General features: G+C 42.2%; 2 protein-coding genes across 2 annotated transcripts in view; one reads left to right on the top strand and one right to left on the bottom strand.

Moving 5' to 3' along the window:
- The window catches only part of NUP188 (nucleoporin 188), a 42,275-nt gene extending 25,972 nt beyond the window's left edge, over nt 1-16,303 (bottom strand). Inside the window, exons 1-8 of the mRNA XM_020874741.2 lie at nt 16,223-16,303; nt 10,371-10,425; nt 9,094-9,167; nt 6,236-6,320; nt 5,591-5,671; nt 4,923-4,967; nt 925-1,017; nt 667-786 (exon numbers count right to left, since the gene is read on the bottom strand). Coding sequence (XP_020730400.2) covers nt 667-786; nt 925-1,017; nt 4,923-4,967; nt 5,591-5,671; nt 6,236-6,320; nt 9,094-9,167; nt 10,371-10,425; nt 16,223-16,254 — 585 coding nt within the window. The 5' untranslated portion in view covers nt 16,255-16,303. The remainder of the gene's footprint in view (nt 1-666; nt 787-924; nt 1,018-4,922; nt 4,968-5,590; nt 5,672-6,235; nt 6,321-9,093; nt 9,168-10,370; nt 10,426-16,222) is intronic.
- Nucleotides 16,304-16,317: 14 nt separating this feature from the next.
- On the top strand, nt 16,318-18,432 carry DOLK (dolichol kinase). The gene has a single exon (XM_020874745.2). The coding sequence runs from the start codon at nt 16,665-16,667 to the stop codon at nt 18,279-18,281; it is 1,617 nt and encodes a 538-aa protein (XP_020730404.1). The 5' UTR covers nt 16,318-16,664; the 3' UTR covers nt 18,282-18,432.
- Nucleotides 18,433-20,313: the final 1,881 nt, after the last annotated feature.

Raw genomic sequence — 20,313 nt, 5'->3', positions numbered from 1 at the left:
CACTAAATTTATAAGTTAAAATAAGGTCTGACACTCAGTGCTGAGTTTTCATTTTCAAGAGTGGCGCCATGTCTTTCCATTTGGTTATTTGGTTACAATATTCCTTTTAGCATTTTAAAGTTCTATTCACTTAAATTCTGGATTGTCATAAGCTTATTCCTGAGAAATTTGTGCTTTTGTCCTATAAGTGAGCCATTTTCTTCAATTAAATATTTTAAATAGTTACTGTCTATACTTTAGCTGAATTGTTTTAATAAACATGTACTGTTTTCAAAAGATAAAAGATTATATTCTAATTTATAAATCTATAAATGCAGATTGGTTTAAGATTTAGGATAAAGCAATCAGACTTACTGTCATACAGTTAATAGATGAGGATAATAAAGAAGATGAAATCTTGGGTTGAGAGTTTCATTAACCATTAAGAGAATATTTCAGGTAAGAAAAAAATAAACTAATTAGATTGACAAAGTCAAGAGAAAAGTCCAAATTAAGTACCATAGTTAAAGTCAATGTTTTGATTCATATGACATGTTTAAACTTTTCTAAAGAGTGATAATTTATAAATGTTTTAAGTTAGTAAGTAAATAAATAATTTAAACTGGAGCTCTATAAGCAAAGATACACAATTCTCCAGAGTTACAGGAGGGCCCAATAAGCACATACCATGAGGTTTCCATGAGTCTCCCATGTTGGTGCTTCAGTTTTATAAAGCTCTTCAAACTGCTGTCTATATTTTGTAACTAGCTCCTTTTCCAATTTATCCACACAGTCGGCATATTCAACCTTAAAAAAAATTCAAAACAGGGTAATTTGCATCTTTAGTAAAAGGTAAACATACAAATGAACAGAAATATTAATAAATTATTAAAAAGGACTAAATTTTACAGGGTAAAGAGAACCAACAGGACTAAATAGGCTTACCCTATAAGGGTGTCTTTCATCTTGGAAATAAGTGAGAAGGTGTAAGACACAACGAAGAATACAGGTTCTTTCCTCATAGTAATAATCTGCAATCTGGGAAGAACCCAAAGATTCAAAATCAGTTACTCACCTCTGCATAGAAGATATTCAATTTTAAATTTCCTGACAAAGAAATCACTTAAAAATGTGAAAGAAGTTCCTGAAAAACTGCATATATAATTCCTTGAACTATATAAGCAATTACAGAAATGGAAACACAGTGTTAAGCCAAAAAAGCAAAAGATCTTCTTGAACTAGGATACAAGTAAAGTCATACAAGATAAAAGGAATTATTTAATAATAAAAATAAGTTTTCTAGCATGATTTCTTAGTTCAGCATTCAAGTAACAAATAATGCTATAAACTGACAGGCCAAATACATGAAAGCATATATAAAAATATCACTAGTGTTATGTCCTAATTGCTTGCAACTGATGTACTCAGTTCTCATTAAACAGGAAACTACTTCAGAATTCATGTCAAATTCCATGTTAAAGTGAGATCCTATGCCCACTCTCACCATTTCTAGTCAACACAGGATTGAAAGTCCCAGCGATAGCCATCAGAGAAGAAAAAGAAAAGGTATCCAAATTGGAAAAGAAGAAGTAAAACTGTCATTATACGCATCTGACATGATCCTATATATAGAAAACCCTAAGGATTCCACACAAAAACTACTGGAACTGATAAATTCAGCAAGGCAGCAAGATACAAGATTAACATTTAAGAAATCCACTGCATTTCTTTACACTAACAATGAAATTATCAGGCAGGGAAAGTAAAAGAAAAAAACCCTTTTAAAACCACTAGATAATCAACAAGGATCTACTATATAGCACAGGGAACTCTACTCAATATTCTATAATAACCTATGTGGGAAAAGAACATGAAAAAGAATGGATATATATGTATTCATGTAACTGAACAGCAAGGAGAGATAAGAAAGCCTTCCTCAGTGATTAGTGCAAAGAAATACAGGAAAACAATAGAATGGGAAAGACGAGAGATCTCTTCAAGAAAATCAGAGATACCAAGGGAAAATTTCATGCAAAGATGGGCTCAGTAAAGAACAGAAATGGTATGGACATAACAGAGGCAAAAGATATTAAGAAGAGGTGGCAATAATACACAGAAGAACTATACAAAAAAGATCTTCACAACTCACATAATCACGATGGTGTGATCACTCACCTAGAACCAGACATCCTGGAATGAGAAGTCAAGTGGGCCTTAGGAAGCATCACTACAAACAAAGCTAGTGGAGGTGACGGAATTCCAGTTGAGCTATTTCAAATCCTAAAAGATGTTGCTGTGAAAGTGGTGTACTCAATATGTCAGCAAATTTGGAAAACCCAGCAGTGGCCACAGGACTGGAAAAGGTCAGTTTTCCTTCCAATCCCAAAGAAAGGCAATGCCAAAGAATGCTCGAACCACCACACAGTTGCACTCTTCTCACACGCTAGTAAAGTAATGCTCAAAATTCTCCAATCCAGGCTTTAACAATACATGAACCATGAACCTCCAGATGTTCAAGCTGGTTTTAGAAAAGGCAGAGGAACCAGAGATCAAACTGCCAACATCTGTTGGATCATCGAAAAAGCAAGAGAGTTCCAGAAAAACATCTATTACTGCTTCATTGACTATGCCAAAGCCTTTGACTATGTGGATCACAACACACTGTGGAAAATTCTGAAAAAGATGGGAATACCAGACCACCTGATCTGCCTCTTGAGAAATCTGTATGTAGGTCAGGAAGCAACAGTTAGAACTGGACATGGAACAACAGACTGGTTCCAAATAGGAAAAGGAGTACATCAAGGCTGTATATTGTCACCCTGCTTATTTAACTTATATGCAGAGTACATCATGAGAAATGTAGGGCTGGATGAAGCACAAGCTGGAATCAAGATTGCTGGGAGAAATATCAATAACCTCAGATACGCAGATGACACCACCCTTATGGCAGAAAGTGAAGAGGAACTAAAAAGCCTCTTGATGAAAGTGAAAGAGGAGAGTGAAAAAGTTGGCTTAAAGCTCAACATTCAGGAAACTAAGATCATGGCATCTGGTCCCATCACTTTATGGCAAATAGGTGGGGATACACTGGAAACAGTGGCAGACTTTATTTTTTGGGGCTCCAACATCATTGCAGATGGTGACTGCAGCCATGAAATTAAAAGACACTTGTTCCTTGGAAGAAAAGCTATGACCAACCTAGACAGCATATTAAAAAGCAGAGACATTACTTTGCCAACAAAGGTCCGTCTAGTCAAAGCCATGGTTTTTCCAGTAGTCGTGTATGGATGTGAGAGTTGGTCTATAAAGAAAGCTGAGCGTTGAAGAATTGATGCTTTTGAACTGTGGTGTTGGAGAAGGCTCTTGAGAGTCCCTTGGACTGCAAGGAGATCCAACCATCCTAAAGGAAATCAGTCCTGAATATTCAATGGAAGGACTAATGCCTAAGCTGAAACTTCAATACTCTGGCTACCTGATGGGAAGAACTGACTCACTGAAAAAGACCCTGAGGCTGGGAAAGATTGATGGTGGGAGGAGAAGGGGATGACAGACGATGAGACGGTTGGATGGCATCAGTGACTCGGTGGACATGAGTTTGAGTAAACTCTGGGAGTTGGTGATGGACAGGGAGGCCTGGTGTGCTGCAGTCCACGGGGTCACAAAGAGTCGGATATGACTGAGTGACTCAACTTATAACTGAATCACTGTGCTGTACACCTGAAACTAACACAATATTGTAAATCAACTATACTTCTATGTAAAATTTTCTAAAAAATTAATAAATAAAAAAATCACACCAAAAAATAAAATACTTAGGAACATACCTTACCAAAGAGGTGAAAAACTTATAAGCTGAGAACTATAAAATATGAAACACTGATAAAGGAAATTGAAGATGATTCAAAGAAATGGAAAGATATTCCATGCTTTTGGACTGGCAGAGTTAATACTGTTAAAATGGATTCTTTACTGTCTAAGCGACCAGGGAAGCCCATTAAAACAGCACTACTACCCCAAAACAACCTACAGATTTAATGCAATCCCTATGAAATTATCCATGACATTTCTCATAGAAGTAAAACAAATAATACGAAAATGTATATGGAACCATAGAAGACCCAGAATTGCCAAAGCAATCCTGAGGAAAAGAACAAAACTGGAAGCATAACGTTCCCAAGTTTCAGACAATACTGCAAAGCTACAGTAACCAAATAGTGTGGGATTAGGACAAAAATTGACATATGATCAATGGAACAGAATAGGGAGCCCAGAAATAAACCCACACACCTATAGTCAATCTTCAAAAACGGAGGCAAGAATATACAATGAAGAAAAGATAGTCTCTTCAGCAAGTGGTGTTGGGAAAGCTGAACAGCCACACGTAAATCAAGTTAGAAGTTACGATACTTCCTCATACCACACACAAAGACACACTCAAAATGCTGTAAAGACTTAAATATAAAACATGATACCATAACAACTCCTAGAATAGAAAGGCAAAACATTCTCTGATATAAATAATAGCAATGTTTTCAACACTTAGATCAGTTTCCAAAGGCAACAGAAGTAAATGAAAGCAAAAACAAACAAACAGGACCTAAGCAAAGTCACAAGCTTTTGCACAGCAAAGAAAATCATAAACAAAACGAAAAGACAACTTTGGAGGTTGGGGGAGATAAAGAAATTAAAAAATTCAATTTAGTCCTATTGCATTTAGACCTAGAGAAAAAATATACATGGACCAGTTCCCATCCTCAGTGGCTGAACAACCTGCTATGGAAAAAGGCTTCAGTTGGGTCCAGCGGAAAGCCTCTCGTTTCATAAATGAATTAATGAGCTTCTTCATTACGACATCAATGTTTACTCAACAAGAAGTCAGAACTTCCTGATGAAGCTGCTGCCCAATTTTACATCAAAGAATGGAAATGATGACCAGAACTGACCTTCAGAAGTAAGGCCTGGCTCTGCCTCTCATCTTGCAGCACCGTCTGAAGGAAGAAAGAGCAGTCAAAGAGCCATCTCATAAGGAAAATCAATTAACAAAGAAAAACGAAAGCATCTTCACCACATCCTTCAAGATTAAAACTGCTCATTCATCTCTGGATATGTTTTTTACCTAAGTATATCCAAGTCTGTGCTTAAATCCCCGCCGCCCTTCTCTGGTCTCAGTTTTCTCATATGAAAAACCAGGGGCTGGAAAGCCTAGATGTTGTCTCAGGTTCTTTTCAGCTCAGACACCCTGTGATTCTATGATTAACACATTAATCTTTGGCCTTTCAACCCCTCCACATCTGAGGACGGACTCCAACTTAAGCATATGTCTTTTATTTTTTTTAATTTTTTTTTTTTTTTAATCCATTTTGTTTTCTTTCAGATGCAATTTCATTCCTGGCAAAAATGGCCAGGCTGAATACAAGTTTTGCCCACTATAAGCATTTCTGAGGATACTCAAGCATATGTCTTTTAAAGTTTACAAGGTCTTTTCTGAGAATGGCTGTATCTAATCACCCATCTCTGCTGCAGAGAACTGGTACCAAAACTATATGAAGTGTCTAAAATCAACATGGAAAAGGATAAATGCAGGAGAAGGGAGCTGGACATAACTACAAACCTTTAGTGAGTCCCGAGTACCTCTGTAATCCTCCTGAAGGTAACACTGGAGTAACTGCACACTCTGTTCTTCATCAAGACCCTGCAAACAGAAGCCATAAAGGAGGAACAGACACCTCGGGTCAGAAACCACACAGAGCATGCAAAACCTAAAGTTCTGTCCTCTAGAATGAACACAGAACTTGAATAAACAAAAATTCTTTTAAAAGATTTCATAAATGTAATGATTTTAACTCAATAGGAGAACAAAGGAGCAGCCACTGATGTGCAATTTACATGCCAATTAAATTTACATGTCAGAAACAACTGTGCTTATTCACCAAGCTCATTAACATAGCAGGAGGCATGATCTGGGTTTCCAAAATTAAAAGGAAGCAGCTATATATTTAAATACAATCTAGTCAACTTGAAGAACACCACAAGCATGCTGAAGATGACTCTATGATGTGCAATAAACAGGGACAGGCAACTTGACTTGTGGCTTTTAGCAAGAAGAGTTGCTGCCTGGGCATTTTTGAAATATAATATGCTCTATTTAACCCTAAAACTGAACTAAACAGAATTTTCACTAACAATCACTAACAATAAAACCATGCATATCCACCTTGCAGGTAATAAACTGAAACCAGTGCTAATTTTTACTCACCAAAAACTTGCTGATTCTTAAACCCAGTTCCTTCAGTGGTGAAGCTGCATCTTTACTAGCTTTCACTTTTTCAGCTGAACTTGGACTATGAAAAGAACAGTGAATCATTTTTTCATTCTCAATGACTCTCTAGGGGTTTTAAAGAAAAATACTTAACCTTTCTCTGCTCTTTAGGTGCCTATAAAACACACACACATACACACAAGCTCATCTCTACAGACTTTATAACACAAAACTATGTCTAAGTAATAAATACAGTATATGTCTGTTACAAACTATAGTTATAATTATATTACTTGTAGTTATACTTAGTGACATTAATTATTTTGATCCTTAGAACTATCCTGGAAGGCAAACATTACTATCCCCATTTTGCCAAATGGAATTGCCAACACTTAGGAAGAACTTACCAAAAATCTCACAGCTAATAAAGTTGACGTGAAATTTAAAACCAGGTCTGTTAGCATACATACATATATTACCCTAGCTATGTCCACTGGGAAGGCCTAGCAGCAAACACACCCAGCACCCAGATCTTTATTTCTAACATCATTCTCTAATAAAAGGTATTAGGACTCCTTGGAGAAACAGCTGAGTCTAGAGCTGGGGTGGGGAAAATACTAGATGAGCCTGGAGCATCTTGTAATGCTGAAAAGTTAAGAAAATACTCAGAAAACAAAAGGGTGGGAACATATCAAAAATCTGAAAGGGTGCCCCATGGCCAAAGTTGGAACAGGTATAAACAAAGTATGAAATAAACAAGTCCATGATGATCTAAATAAATGAAAGAGTGAATAAATATATACACATAAACAAATGGGGGGGAAGGGAACAATCTTCCTTACAGAAGAAGTTCAGTAACATACATATATGCTACTCTATTTAGGAGGTAGTTTAATTCCACTACACCCCCACACTGAAAGTTGATTATACCAAGTGACTCATTTCTGATAAATAGAGGAAGGAAAGAGAAAAGTGACTTTACAGAGGAGACATCTGGCAAATGCTACCTTACCCAAGTGAGCAAGGTTAACATCACCAGTGACTTCATGTGGGTAACATGTATCCTCTGCCATGATATGATAAAAATGAGACTTCACCACTGTGTATTCCTTCCAAAAACCCACCATCTCAATCTAATAATAGTAATAATAATAAATCATACAGTTCTAAACTGAAGGCATTCTACTACAAAATACTTGACCAGTCTTCCTCAAAACTATCTGAAGTCATGAAAATCAAGGCAAGACTGATATACTGTCACAGCTAACAACAAAGGGGACATGACAACTAAATACAATGTGATTCCCTGGTCTGAATCCTGGAATAGAAAGAGGACATTAAAAAAAAAGTCTTTAATGGCTAAAAATCTGTGTTAAATTCAAATTAACCCTGCAGTTTAAAAGGAAAAACAAAGTCTGTCCAACTTTAAATCTCATGTTACTACAAAGGGAACTTTTATTTTTAAAAAAAGAAACTCATACCACAAATGCATATTGTTGCTGGATTTGTTTTTTTAAAAGAGACTCTCACATTTCACAGAAAATCCTCAACACAAAGGCTATTATAAAGTTAAATGACAAGTTCTGAAAGAGGCAACACATAATGATGATTAAGAACACAGACACTGGAGTGAGACTGCCAGGTTCGAATCCTGGTTCTACCACTTACTAGCTGTGTGACCTTGGGTAAGTTACTTAACCTCTTTGTGTCTCAGTTGCCCCATCTGTAAAATGGAAACAGTAATAATAAAAATACCTAAACGAAAAAAAAAAAACCTAAATGTGATAATATAGTGCTTATCTTCTTTTAAGTTCATCTATCCTAGATACATAGTAAAGTATTTATGGATAAAAAAACATGATATCTAGGAGTTACTTCAAGGTAACTATGGCAGAAGGGAAAAAAGAAAGTTCTTCACTAACATAAGAGAATGAAGATGGAAGGCGAAGATGTAGTAAAATCAACAGGTGTTCAGAAATAGAAGGGAAGTAAGGGCAGTTTGGGAACTATGAGGCATAACAGAATGAGACCTGGACTAGGAATTAAGAGAGTCTGGTCCTATAAGGTTTATTCTCTTTTCAACCACTTTATATTTTATTATTCTTCTCCACTTCCCAGCAAAAAAAAAAAAAAAATCTATATATTCAAACAAAGAATAAAAATAGTATCTATCTCATAGGGCTGTTGAGGGATTAAATAACTTACCGTAAGTCTAGTGCTTAGAGCAGTAATTGGTACACAATAAACAAAACATAAGTGTCAGCTGCTATTCTCATTGCTCACTGCTATATCCTAGCTTTTGGTGCTGACAGTTTCTCACACAAACATGATGGACTCAAATAAACATTAGGAGTATTAATTGGGTATTTAATAAAGCCTCCTTCCCAATACTAGGGTTATACAATAGATTCGACAATACTGTATTTCTAGAAGGATTTTCCTTTTCTTCAACAGACATAAAAAAATGTGCCGTACTCTTTTCCCCTGGTTAACCAAATTATGTTCTCTCTGGTCTAACTAACCTAGTAATATCATAAAATCCTACATGAGGTATGTTATCATATGTGAAACAGATCGCCAGTCCAGGTTCAATGCATGAGACAAGTGCTCAGGGCTGGTGCACTGGGACGACCCTGAGGGATGGGATGGGGAGGGAGGCGGGAGGGGGGTTCAGGATGGGGAACACATGTACATCCATGGCTGATTCATGTCAACATATTGCAAAAACCACTACAATATTGTAATTAGCCTCCAATTAAAATAAAAAATAAAATAAAATCCTACATGAGGATGGTTTCGTCTATCCCAGGTTCCTCAAGGAAATTACTCAAATGAGACCCACAGAATAGCCATACCTGGGAGGTCTGTAGTAAGAAAGTCCTTCTAACAGCCGCTGCCAATGTTTATTCAGCTCTGCCTCAATCTGATTCTGGGAAAAAAAGAAGGAAATTATATCAATGCTATTTTAATCATATTCTATGGTCACACTGAGGATAACATATTCCTTTGAGTCTTTTTAACGTGCATCTTTCCCCATAGCTAAATAATTTTGAATACAGAATTCTATAATCTGCTTTTCTTTATTTAACATTCTAACATAATGATTTAATATTATGAAAATCTTGATAAACATCCTTTCTAGTGGCTGCATAATATTTTATCAAGTGACTAGATCATAATTCATTTACCATTCTTCTATTATTAGATATACTTAAGCTGGCTGTTAATTCTTTATTCATATGAATAATACTATGGTAAAGAGCTTGTGCCCAAAATTCCTTCAATACTTCTTTCTTTTAGATATATTCTTAGAAGTGGAATTATCAGAAGAGGGCATAAAAAAAATGTTAAAACTCTAAAAAAGATGTAACATTTATTATGTTAATTATAATCACAACACTAGTAATAACCGAATGTCATCTTAACACTTTAGGGCTTCCCATGTAGCTCAGCTGGTAAAGAATCCGCCTGCAACATGGGAGACCTGGATTCGATCCCTGGGTTGGGAAGATCCCCTGGAGAAGGGAATGGCTACCCACTCAGTATTCTGGCCTAGAGAATTCCAGGGACTCTATAATCCATGGGGTCGCAAAGAGTTGGACATGACTGAGCAACTTTCACTTTCATTTTAACACTATCCTTACAGAGTCAGAAATGGGGGATGAACATGAAGAATTGTTCTTTACTGATTATATACTTGGAAATGCCCTAAAAACCTCAGGCTCTGTGACCTAAGCAGCTAGCTAAGTGGAAAAGGACGAAAAGGCAAGTCAGTATGAGATGGAGGAAAGATCTGAGAATCTTTCCTAGCCTGCAGTGGTAAAATGGTTTTTGGACCCCTACCCTCAGCAGCCAATCAAGTAGCACTGGTATCTTTTTAGAAAAGGAATCACTAAGATACAAAGAAAAGCAGAGACTTGGAAAACTTCAGCAGCTAGGCTGTAAGACAACACTGCATTTCAGTAGAGAATTGGGGAATACATAAAGCTTTTTTTAGAAATAAAATGGGAATTAATTTTAGGAATAAAAAAATGTGTTTACTTCCTATTTCAAAGAGAAGGAGGAAAATATTTTTTTGGTAATAAAAGCTACACAAAGAACCACAGAATCCATCCAAGAACATACCACTTACCAGTTCTCTCAGAGCTGACCTTCCTAGCAGAATTGTCCACAGTTCTCTACTGCTCCTGAAAAATGATAGAAAGCAGAGGTAAGTTTCCTCATTTGGGGAGAAAAAAAAGTGTATTTTAGAATTAATGAAACATAGTAATTAACAAAATACAGTACATCTTCTATGCTAAGAAGATGCTTCAATTTAGTATTTCTGTCTCCTCCCTTTTCATTAAAATGTAGTGACTAATAAGGAACAAGAATCTAGAAAAAGACTAATCTATTTCAGGACTCCCATCACCTCCAGAAATACATGACATAAAGCACTTTCTCAATCAAGCAAAGTCTAACAGTCATTACAAACGGCACTTCGTTCACTCACTCCTTAATGAATTCCCACTAGGTGGTATCTGCGGTGCTAAATACAGACGTCAAATAAAAACACAGGAGAGGTGGGGCCAGGTCTTGGTGGCAAATGGTGGTCTCCAGCACAGCTCACCCCAGTGAGTACTCCCTAGTACCTCTGCCACCAGTGTCCCTGACCCCACAGTGAGTCACAGTCGCCCCCCACCCTGCCCGCCTCCCCAGAAAAACCCTCCAAGACCATCAACTCATCACTCAACAACTGGCATATGAAGATTTCTGGAGAAACATGTTATCTCTGGGAAATATGGATACTGAGATGAAAAAAAAAGTGAGTCCTTTAATAAAAGTACATCACAGCAAGAGGAAACAAAAACAATGAAGGAACACAGTGAACTGTGCACGTATCTCCCAGAACAGCCTCTGTCTTCTCTTTAGCTAAGGAGCCATAGTAGCAAATTCCACTTCCTACATCATATTTTCATATATCCTTTGCTCAGATTCACCAAGTATTATTTATTATTTTCTTTCTCCCTCTTTGTATCTGTATAATTATATATAATACAAAAATGCATATATTTGTATACATGTACACATACGCACATTTCCCCAAAACTATACAAAACTGTATTAGAGACATATTCCTTTATCTCAAAACATTTCAGTGTGTTTTTCCTAAAAGCAAGAACAACATCTTACACAGCACAACTATCAAAACCAAGAAATTAGAACTCTCCTGGTAGTATAGTGAATAAGAGTCCACCTGCCAGAGAGGAAGGAGCCTGGCAAGCTACATTCCATGGGGCCGCAAAGAGTCAGACACAAGCGAGCGACAAAGCACAGCACAGCACAGCCAACACAAGGGGCACGGGTTCAATCCCTGGTCTAGGAAGATTCCACATGCTGTGGAACAGCTAAGGCTGCTGAAGCCTGCACGCCTAGAGCCTATGCTCTCCAACAAGAGCGGCCACCGAAGCCCACACACCACAACAGTGAGTTGCCCCCAGTCGCCACAAGCAGAGGAAGCCCAGCAAAGAAGACTTGGCGCAGCCAATAAATAAACGGGAAAAAAAATCAAACTGATACCAGAAGAAAGCACACATACAGTCCCTGCTCCCATCCAGCGAGCTCTTCAAATATACTCCCAACTCTGTGCTAACCCCATTTCCCTCCCTCAGCCATGCCTTCGGAATTTCAGGAAAACTTGCTTTGTGTGTTTTTTTTTTTAATCTAGAATTAAATTTCAAAATGCAGCCATTAAGAAATTATCTCAAGAAAGGATTATAAAAAGCATAGGGGGGGAAAAAAAAAAGCATAGGGATTATATTTGGGGAAGATTCTAAATAAGCCCTAGAATAGTTACCTGAAACAATTAACACTGCTTGGAAAGCCTATCTTCAGAGAGAAGATGAAAAGGTCCTAGTAAAATATATTAAGACAGTTAACAAGAAGAATGCAAGTTATATTAACTATGAGGATAAATTGAAAAATCTTTTCCTCATTAAGGCAAAACACAAAACACTAGCCCTATCTATTTAAAAATGGTCTTTCACGATTTTCCCATCAAAAGAGGATTAAATTAGACATCTAAAAATCATAAATCTCTCTTCTAAGGGTTAATGCTACTAAGAAAACAACTTCGATTCTGCTGAATCAATAATCACCAACTCCCACAAGTGCACTGTGGAATCACTATAAATCATTTTTCTGTTAACAAGAAAGCATTCACTATTTTAAAATTAGGAGATTACAGCCAGTTGATGAAACAAGTATGTCCCTTTGTACTGATAAACTATATTAAAAGGTATGACTAAATCAAGCCCTAAGAAATTAAAGACAGAAGCAAGCTCACTGTTTAAAGAAATGTATAGTAAATTTTTAAAGAATGCCTTTTGTAAAGACGATACGCATCTAACTTATTTGTTTGGTAAATCTGACTTAGCAAAAAATAAAGGGAGGGCTTTATTTAAAATGCCATATACTAAGCAACTTTACTTTACTCACTTCTTTATCATTGGAGAAGGAAATGGCAACCCACTCCAGTATTCTTGCCTGGAGAATCCCAAGGACAAAGGAGCCTGGCTGGTTACGACTGAAGTGACTAAGCAGCAGCAGCACACTACTTTCCCTTTACCAAGGACAGCTGCTGGTTTGCACCAAAAATATCAGGTATCTGTTATATAATAAATAGCTAATAATGGGGCTAACAGTATCCCATAATTAATGGAAAGAAATTTATTATTAACTGAAGGCTCTGGTATGCCTGAGCTAAATTACTCTTTCTGGATCATACATATTTCAATTGCAGAAGCGTGGGCACCACTGAGCTCTAATTTATCGGCATTTGTTTTCAGAACTTTTGATCTCTAGCTAACTAGGTAGCAGTGATTCCCAAGAGACTCAGAATATCACTACCTGTACTCAAGGACCACCTGCCAGGATCCAGAATTCTCTGTTTACTCAAATTCAAGCTGTGGGTTATTTGTTACACCAAAATCCACACAGTTCAAACAAACAAAAAATTTCCCAAAAGAGTGTTTCTCAGAATGAAGTTGGTCCTCAGGCCAAACAGCCAAATCAGCTGAAAACAATACAGTAACACTGCAGAACCCTGATCGTTCCCAGAACCACACATTCTCAGAGGTTAGGCTTGGGAAATCTACATTTTAAAATCAATTCCTAAATTACTACTGCTGGAGGGCATCAGCTTGTCTCAGAGGAGCAGGTCAAAGACCTTGTCAGTATAGACTTTTTTGCCTTTTGTCTGACATATTGGCTTTTTTGGGAGGTGGAGAGGGGAGAAAAAGATTCTGCTACAAAACAAGACTGAAGTAATGCAGTAACTTTTATACTTACTAATTAAAAGAAAAAAATAGCTATTTCTTTAGAAATAAAGATTCTCATTTGCAAAACCAAGTCATAGCATGGTCTTTTTGTTATAAGGTGTCAAAAATAATGTTTATTGAAAATGAGCTGGATATTTAGCCAACATTTACTGAGCCGTTACGTGGGGCACTGTGCTAAGTCTTTAATGCTTTGTCTTACTGAATATTTCAACTGACCTATGAGACAAATACTATTACTATCCGTAGTATCTCATCAGGAAACTAAGGTTTCAGAGTGGTTAAGTAACTTCTTTAAGGCCACAAAGCTAATATTTAATGGAACCAGGGCTTGAACCTAGGTTTGCAAGATTCCAAAGTTTAATCATTATAAGACAGGGCCTCAAGTTGCACCCAGGAATTCACTCTGCAAACAGGCAAAGACTGACGTGAAGTTTTCTGTCCTACAGTGTGGTATGCCATACTCTAATACCGAGACTGGCACACAGCAGAGGCCACCGCAATGAGAAGTCTGAGCACCACAACAAAGAGTAGCCCCTGCTCACCACAACTAAAAAAAAAAAAGCCCACACAAAAGCAATGAAGACCAGCAGAGCAAAAACTAACAAATCATTTAAAAAAAAAAAAAAAGCTACGAGTCCCTTTTAGACCTGCAAACTAACTGGAACAGAAAAACTAGAAAAAACAAATATTACATGCAGAAGTGCCAAGAGATGGCAGAACAAAAGAGAAAACAGTAGCTTATCAGGAAGGGAATCATCCTGGAAATGAGTGTTACTGGCTCCTCAATTCCTACACATTTATGATCTAGGAATAACGGAAGCAAATAAATCTAAGACCTTCACGACACTCATAAACTTAGTGTTGGGAATGATAAAGGATGGTAAACATAACAACACAATCAGCAAAAAAGTAGGAAGCACCAAAGGGCAGGACCCTAACAATTAAACACTACAAGGAATATAACCACATAGGACAGAAAGGAGTCAGAGAAGACAGTGATCACTAGGAGCTAATCCAGGGATTGAAGAAAGACTTCACCTCAAACAGACCGAGGTTTGAGCAGGTGATTCTCAAGACTCAACAGACAAGATTGGAATTGTGATGTTCAATTCAAGCCTCAGGGTAACATCTTCTACAAATACTTTCAAGAAATGAAATAAGTGTTACAGTGTCTGTCATTTATTTGCACAATAAGTAAATAAATTTGAGTTAAGTACAAACTAAGGCACAGAAATTAAATAATTTGCCTCAAAAGTGAGATTCAAAAAAGTTATTGACTTGCAGCCCAATGTTCTGCAGACAACATGGAACTCCACTTCTATAAAAGCTGGAGTTAGTGGAAGCAGGAAATAATCAGTAGAGATATCCACGTGGTTAGAAACCTTTGGAAGAAAGCAACCAAGAGATTGGAAATATCAGGGAAGTAAAAATCCCTTTTATTAAAAAAAGCTGCCTTGCCCGGCAGGAGCTAAACTTTACCCAAGATCCACAAGGACTTTAAGATAAGCCTGAGAAAAGGAGAGCACAGTGAGCACAATGCTGCCCAACATAAGAGCTGACATGATACAAGGGCAGGAGGAAGAAACAAGCCGGTTCTCACAAAGTTAAAAAGCAGTTCAATGGAAACTCCAAAAATGAAAATCTCACTCAAGCAGAGAGGTGAAAGAAGTGACAAGTGGAATAAACATTTACTTAGAGTCTATTACAGATCTTCTGGGTGTTGAGGCTACAGCAGTGAAGAGAACAAAAAGGTGGGGAAACGTTGCTGGTACAAGGGGGGGGGGGGGAAGTGGCAGGGGAGGTTGGGCGGGACAGGTGGAAGGGAGAATGAACACTCTGAAGCTGCAAGTGAGAGATGGAAGTGCGGCGATCCGGCTAAAGCTTCCGAGTGGCACACTCCAGTTAGGAGTTGGGTTTGTGAGTCATCTGTAAATTACAAGGTGCCTCCCCAGAGTTGTGGGAATTCAAGGAGATAACGCGGAGAACCAGAAACCGCGTCGCCAGGGTTTGGCGCTAGTACACTAGTAAGAACTGTCTTTTTAATATTTTCTCTTCCTGTCTTTTAAAGCCCAGTAATAGCGCCCGGGATGCCGACTGAAGCAATCAATGCAAGAGAAAACGACTAGACGGATGAATGAAAGAGCGGCGAAAAGAGGGCAGAAACCTCAAGGAGGTGGTTCCCCGATTCCTGAAACAGACCTCCCGGCGGAAGCACATGGGGGAACCGGGGGAGAGCCCGCCGGGCACTGGAGGCTGCGGCGGAGACCGGGTGGGGGCTCCCCCCCCCGGGCAACCGCGAAGCGCCCCGTCGCGCCTCGAGGGAGCGTCAAACCGGACAGGAAGAGCGGTGACGGGGGGAGGGGGGCGCCGAGGGACGCGCCGCCGGGAGAGGGAAGGAAAGGAGAAGGGCCGGGTGAGGAAACCGGAGGCCGGCGCCTAGGGAAGGGGGGAGGCACCGGCCCCCCTTTTACAGAAGTCGCCTCATATCCCCGCGCGCGGAGACCGTTTGGCCGTAACCGCCTCCCGTCCCGGCGCCCGTACACCTAGCCTAGCAGGCCTTCGCCCTGCCACTGCCGCCACATCTCGCCCTCAACTCCCGCCCCGGCTTGCACTTGGCTTGAACCCCGCGCCTCAGTCATCCCCGCCGACTCGGCCCGCTCCGCACCTCACACACGGACCGCCGGCGGCAGCCGCCATCTTCGCGCGCGCGCGCGCCTTAGCCCCGCCCCCAGACGCCACGCCCACGTGACAGCGCGCTTCCAGGGCGTGGACCGAGTTTTCGTCACGTGACTGCGGGGGCGGAGCCAACATGGCGATGCCGGGAGAGGTGAGGGACTCCAGGCAGGCGCGGCCGAAGCTGTGAGGGAGGTGGCGGAGAGAAGACGTCTACGCCGTGAGTGGGAGGCGGTGGAGGATAGCCTGACGCCAACTCCCAGGCGGCATAGAGTAGCCTACAGTGGAGCTTCCCTTCTGGAGGGAGCTGGAGAACGGAGAAAGAAGGTGCTGGCAAGGCGAAGCTACCGCTGTCTGCCGGGCGGGGATTAAAGGGCCAGAGTCCAAGACATCCCTGGTCACCCCGGTTTTCCGTGGGTCCAGAGTCAAGAGACATGACCCGAGAGTGCGCTCCCCCGACCCCTGGGTCCGGGGCTCCGCTGAGTGGGTCCGTGCTAGCAGAGGCGGCGGTGGTGTTCGTAGTGGTGCTGAGCATCCACGCAGCCGTGTGGGATCGATACTCGTGGTGCGCCGTGGCCCTCGCGGTGCAGGCCTTCTACGTTCAGTACAAATGGGACCGGCTCCTACAGCAGGGAAGCGCGGTCTTCCAGTTCCGAATGTCCGCGAACAGTGGCCTACTGCCCGCTTCGGTGGTCATGCCTTTGCTAGGACTGGTTATGAAGGAGCGCTGCCAGGCTGCGGGGAACCCATATTTCGAGCGGTTTGGAATTGTGGTGGCGGCCACGGGCATGGCAGTGGCCCTCTTCTCCTCGGTATTGGCCCTGGGCATCACTCGCCCTGTGCCCACCAACACCTGCGTTATCTCGGGCTTGGCTGGAGGCGTCATCATTTACATCATGAAGCACTCGCTGAGTGTTGGCGAGGTGATCGAGGTCCTGGAGGCCCTGCTGATCTTCGTGTACCTCAACATGATTCTGCTGTACCTGCTGCCTCGCTGCTTCACCCCCGGAGAGGCGCTGCTGGTCCTGGGTGGCATCAGCTTCATGCTCAACCAGCTCATCAAGCGCTCTCTCACTGTGGTGGAAAGCCAGGGGGACCCCTTGGACTTCTTCCTGCTCGTCGTGGTGGTAGGCATGGTGCTCATGGGCATCTTCTTCAGCACCCTCTTCGTTTTCATGGACTCGGGCACCTGGGCCTCTTCCATCTTCTTCCACCTCATGACCTGCGTCCTGGGCCTCGGCGTGGTCCTGCCCTGGCTGCACCGCCTCATCCGCAGGAACCCACTGCTGTGGCTCTTTCAATTCCTCTTCCAGACAGAGACCCGAGTCTACCTCCTAGCTTATTGGTGTCTGCTGGCCACCATGGCCTGCCTGGTGGTTCTGTACCAGAATGCCAAACGGTCATCTTCCGAGTCCAAGAAGCACCAGGCCCCCACCATCACTCGAAAGTATTTCCACTTCATTGTGGTAGCCACCTACATCCCAGGTATCATCTTGGACCGGCCCCTGCTCTACGTGGCTGCCACCGTGTGTCTGGCTGTCTTCATCTTCCTGGAGTATGTGCGCTACTTCCGCATCAAGCCCCTGGGCCATACCCTGCGAAGCCTTCTGTCCCTCTTCCTGGATGAACGAGACAGTGGGCCGCTCATCCTGACCCACATCTACCTGCTCCTAGGCATGTCTCTTCCCATCTGGTTAGTCCCCAGGCCCTGCACACAGAAGGGTAGCTTAGGAGGAGCCAGGGCCCTCGTGCCCTATGCAGGCGTCCTGGCAGTTGGTGTGGGTGACACTGTGGCCTCCATATTTGGCAGCACCATGGGGGAGATTCGCTGGCCTGGAACCAAAAAGACTTTTGAGGGAACCATGACATCTATATTTGCCCAGATCATTTCTGTAGCTCTGATCTTAATCTTTGACAGTGGAGTGGACCTGAACTACAGTTATGCTTGGATTTTGGGATCTATCAGCACCGTATCCCTCCTGGAAGCCTACACTACGCAGATAGACAATCTCCTTTTGCCTCTCTACCTCCTGATATTGCTGATGGCCTAGCTGCTGTGCATTAGTGATGGAGGCAGCAGGGACATGGGGAGGACCAACGGTCCCCAGAGCAGCCAGCCACTTGAGTTTGAAGAGCCAAGATGGGGAGAAGCAAATTTAATTTTTCAACTGATTCAGATTTAAAATAAAAATCAAAACACTCCTGGTTTTAGTTTTGCTGATATTTAAAAACGCAGAGAGACTTAAAGTCTAGTCCAACAGCTCAGAGAGTTTGAGTGTGCTATAGGGCCCCTGCCTTGCAATCGTTGAGGGGCCAGAGTAGACTCTGGACGCAGTAGGGCAGAGGGGTTAACACTTCAGGTTCTGGTGTCAACTCATGCAGTCAGAATACTTGGCTGAATCACTTCTTAACTCTGTGAGTCACTTAATCCCTCTGGGTCTCACTGCTGCTATCTGCATGCAAGATGGGAATAATAGACCCTGCACCTTATGGGGTGAGGGTCTGGTGAAGTGACGTGGATGAGGTGTCCAGCCCAGGGCCTGCACATAAGTGCACAAGGGCTGCATCAGTGAGGGACAGTGTCTTTGTTACCCAAGACCAGTCATTAGTTCAGCAAAAAGCCAAGCAAACCAAAGGGTTATATGGGTTGTACTTGGAAAGTAGAATGACCCTCCTTCTCTGGCTTCAATCAGAGGAGAGTCCAAGAGGAAAACAGCCAAGTGCATGTGGTTTCTCCCATTTGGCCTAGGAAGAGCTGAGGGGGAGAGAGGGCATCTGTTTCTTGCATCCCTGGAAGGGCTGGAGGAAGAGAATCCCGTCCTAGACCGACTCCCTGTCTCAGCCAACCCCACCCTGCCTCAAGCTCTGTACTGCCCGGCTGAGTGGTTCTGATGATGGACAGGCTGGACAGCACAGGATCCTTGTCCAAGTCCCTCCTGAGACTTCTTTGCCCTCCTGTCACATCCACACCTGTGTGGATCTCTTCTCTGAGCGAGGAAGTAGAGCCAAGGCGACTGGTAAAGCTTACGGAGTGCTCAGACTCGCTCTGCTGGGGAAGCCAGGGGTAGGCATGCTCCAGCCTCGCTCTCTGAGGGCAGAGCCCAAGCCGCGTGGTTCCCCACTGTATCCCCCGGTGCCCACACAGCCTGGCAGGTGGACGGAACTCAGCAGACCTTCGTTGAGTGGATGAACATTTCCCATCAGTGAGAAGATAGCACAGCAGGTTTCTCAAAGGTTCTGCCCGCTTCTCGCCAGCCTAACAGGGAGGGGCCTAGCAGGAAGAGGTGAGAACTCTGCCCCACCAAGGCTGGAAGCCAGCAGCCCAGCGCTGGAAGCTTGTGCCTGGGCATCACCAGCAGGCTCTCTCAGAGGAGGGTATTGAGACATTCCTTCTGGCCTCAAAGAAGCATTAAACCCATCCCTTTGCTCAGACTGCTGCTACTGCTTGGCTGAAGGAGGCAGCACCATGTTGGGGCGCAGAGTATACGAGTGCTGCTTTGCCTCCTGGCTCCCAGGTGGCCTTGGTTTGTCCACATGTACAGCAGGGGTCGGGAGTCAAGGTCATAGAATCCTAAGGCTTCTGAGACCAGACAGGGTACACAGTGAGAGAGGGCAGGGAAGGGAAGGGAAGAGCACACGTGCCTGTAAGGACCAGCTCCAGCCAGCAGTCACCTGGGCTGGACCATAGGCTTGGACTATTGACGCAGGCTATTGACCTGCTCATTCAAGGCAACTTAGAAACATGGATCGTTATGTGAAATCAGCTTTCAAAAGTTGTGGGTTGGTTGGTTTGTTTGCTTTAATGCTGAGGCCCAGACAGAACACTTCTGCGTTGTGAAATCAGCTGATGGCCCCCAGTTTGCAACCACTGGGCCAGACCCCAGCCAAGCAGGTTTGGGATTTGGTAATTGTTCCTGCAGATCTGGGTGCCTATCAAGTATGCCCAAGAGGAGGCCCTAGTCCAGCCCTTTGGTGGACTCAGAGAGAAGGGCCTGGCCTGAGCTGGAAGGCGACCAGAATCTAAGACTGGATTCCAGGCTCCAGTAGAACTGGGAGCGTAGCGGTCAGAGCACAGACCGTGCA

This window comes from Odocoileus virginianus, chromosome 2 (assembly GCF_023699985.2).
Source record: "Odocoileus virginianus isolate 20LAN1187 ecotype Illinois chromosome 2, Ovbor_1.2, whole genome shotgun sequence".
In the NCBI taxonomy this organism is placed as follows: Eukaryota; Metazoa; Chordata; class Mammalia; order Artiodactyla; family Cervidae; genus Odocoileus; species Odocoileus virginianus.
Note: the sequence above shows the minus strand (reverse complement) of the source record. Positions and strands in the feature narration are given on the sequence as shown.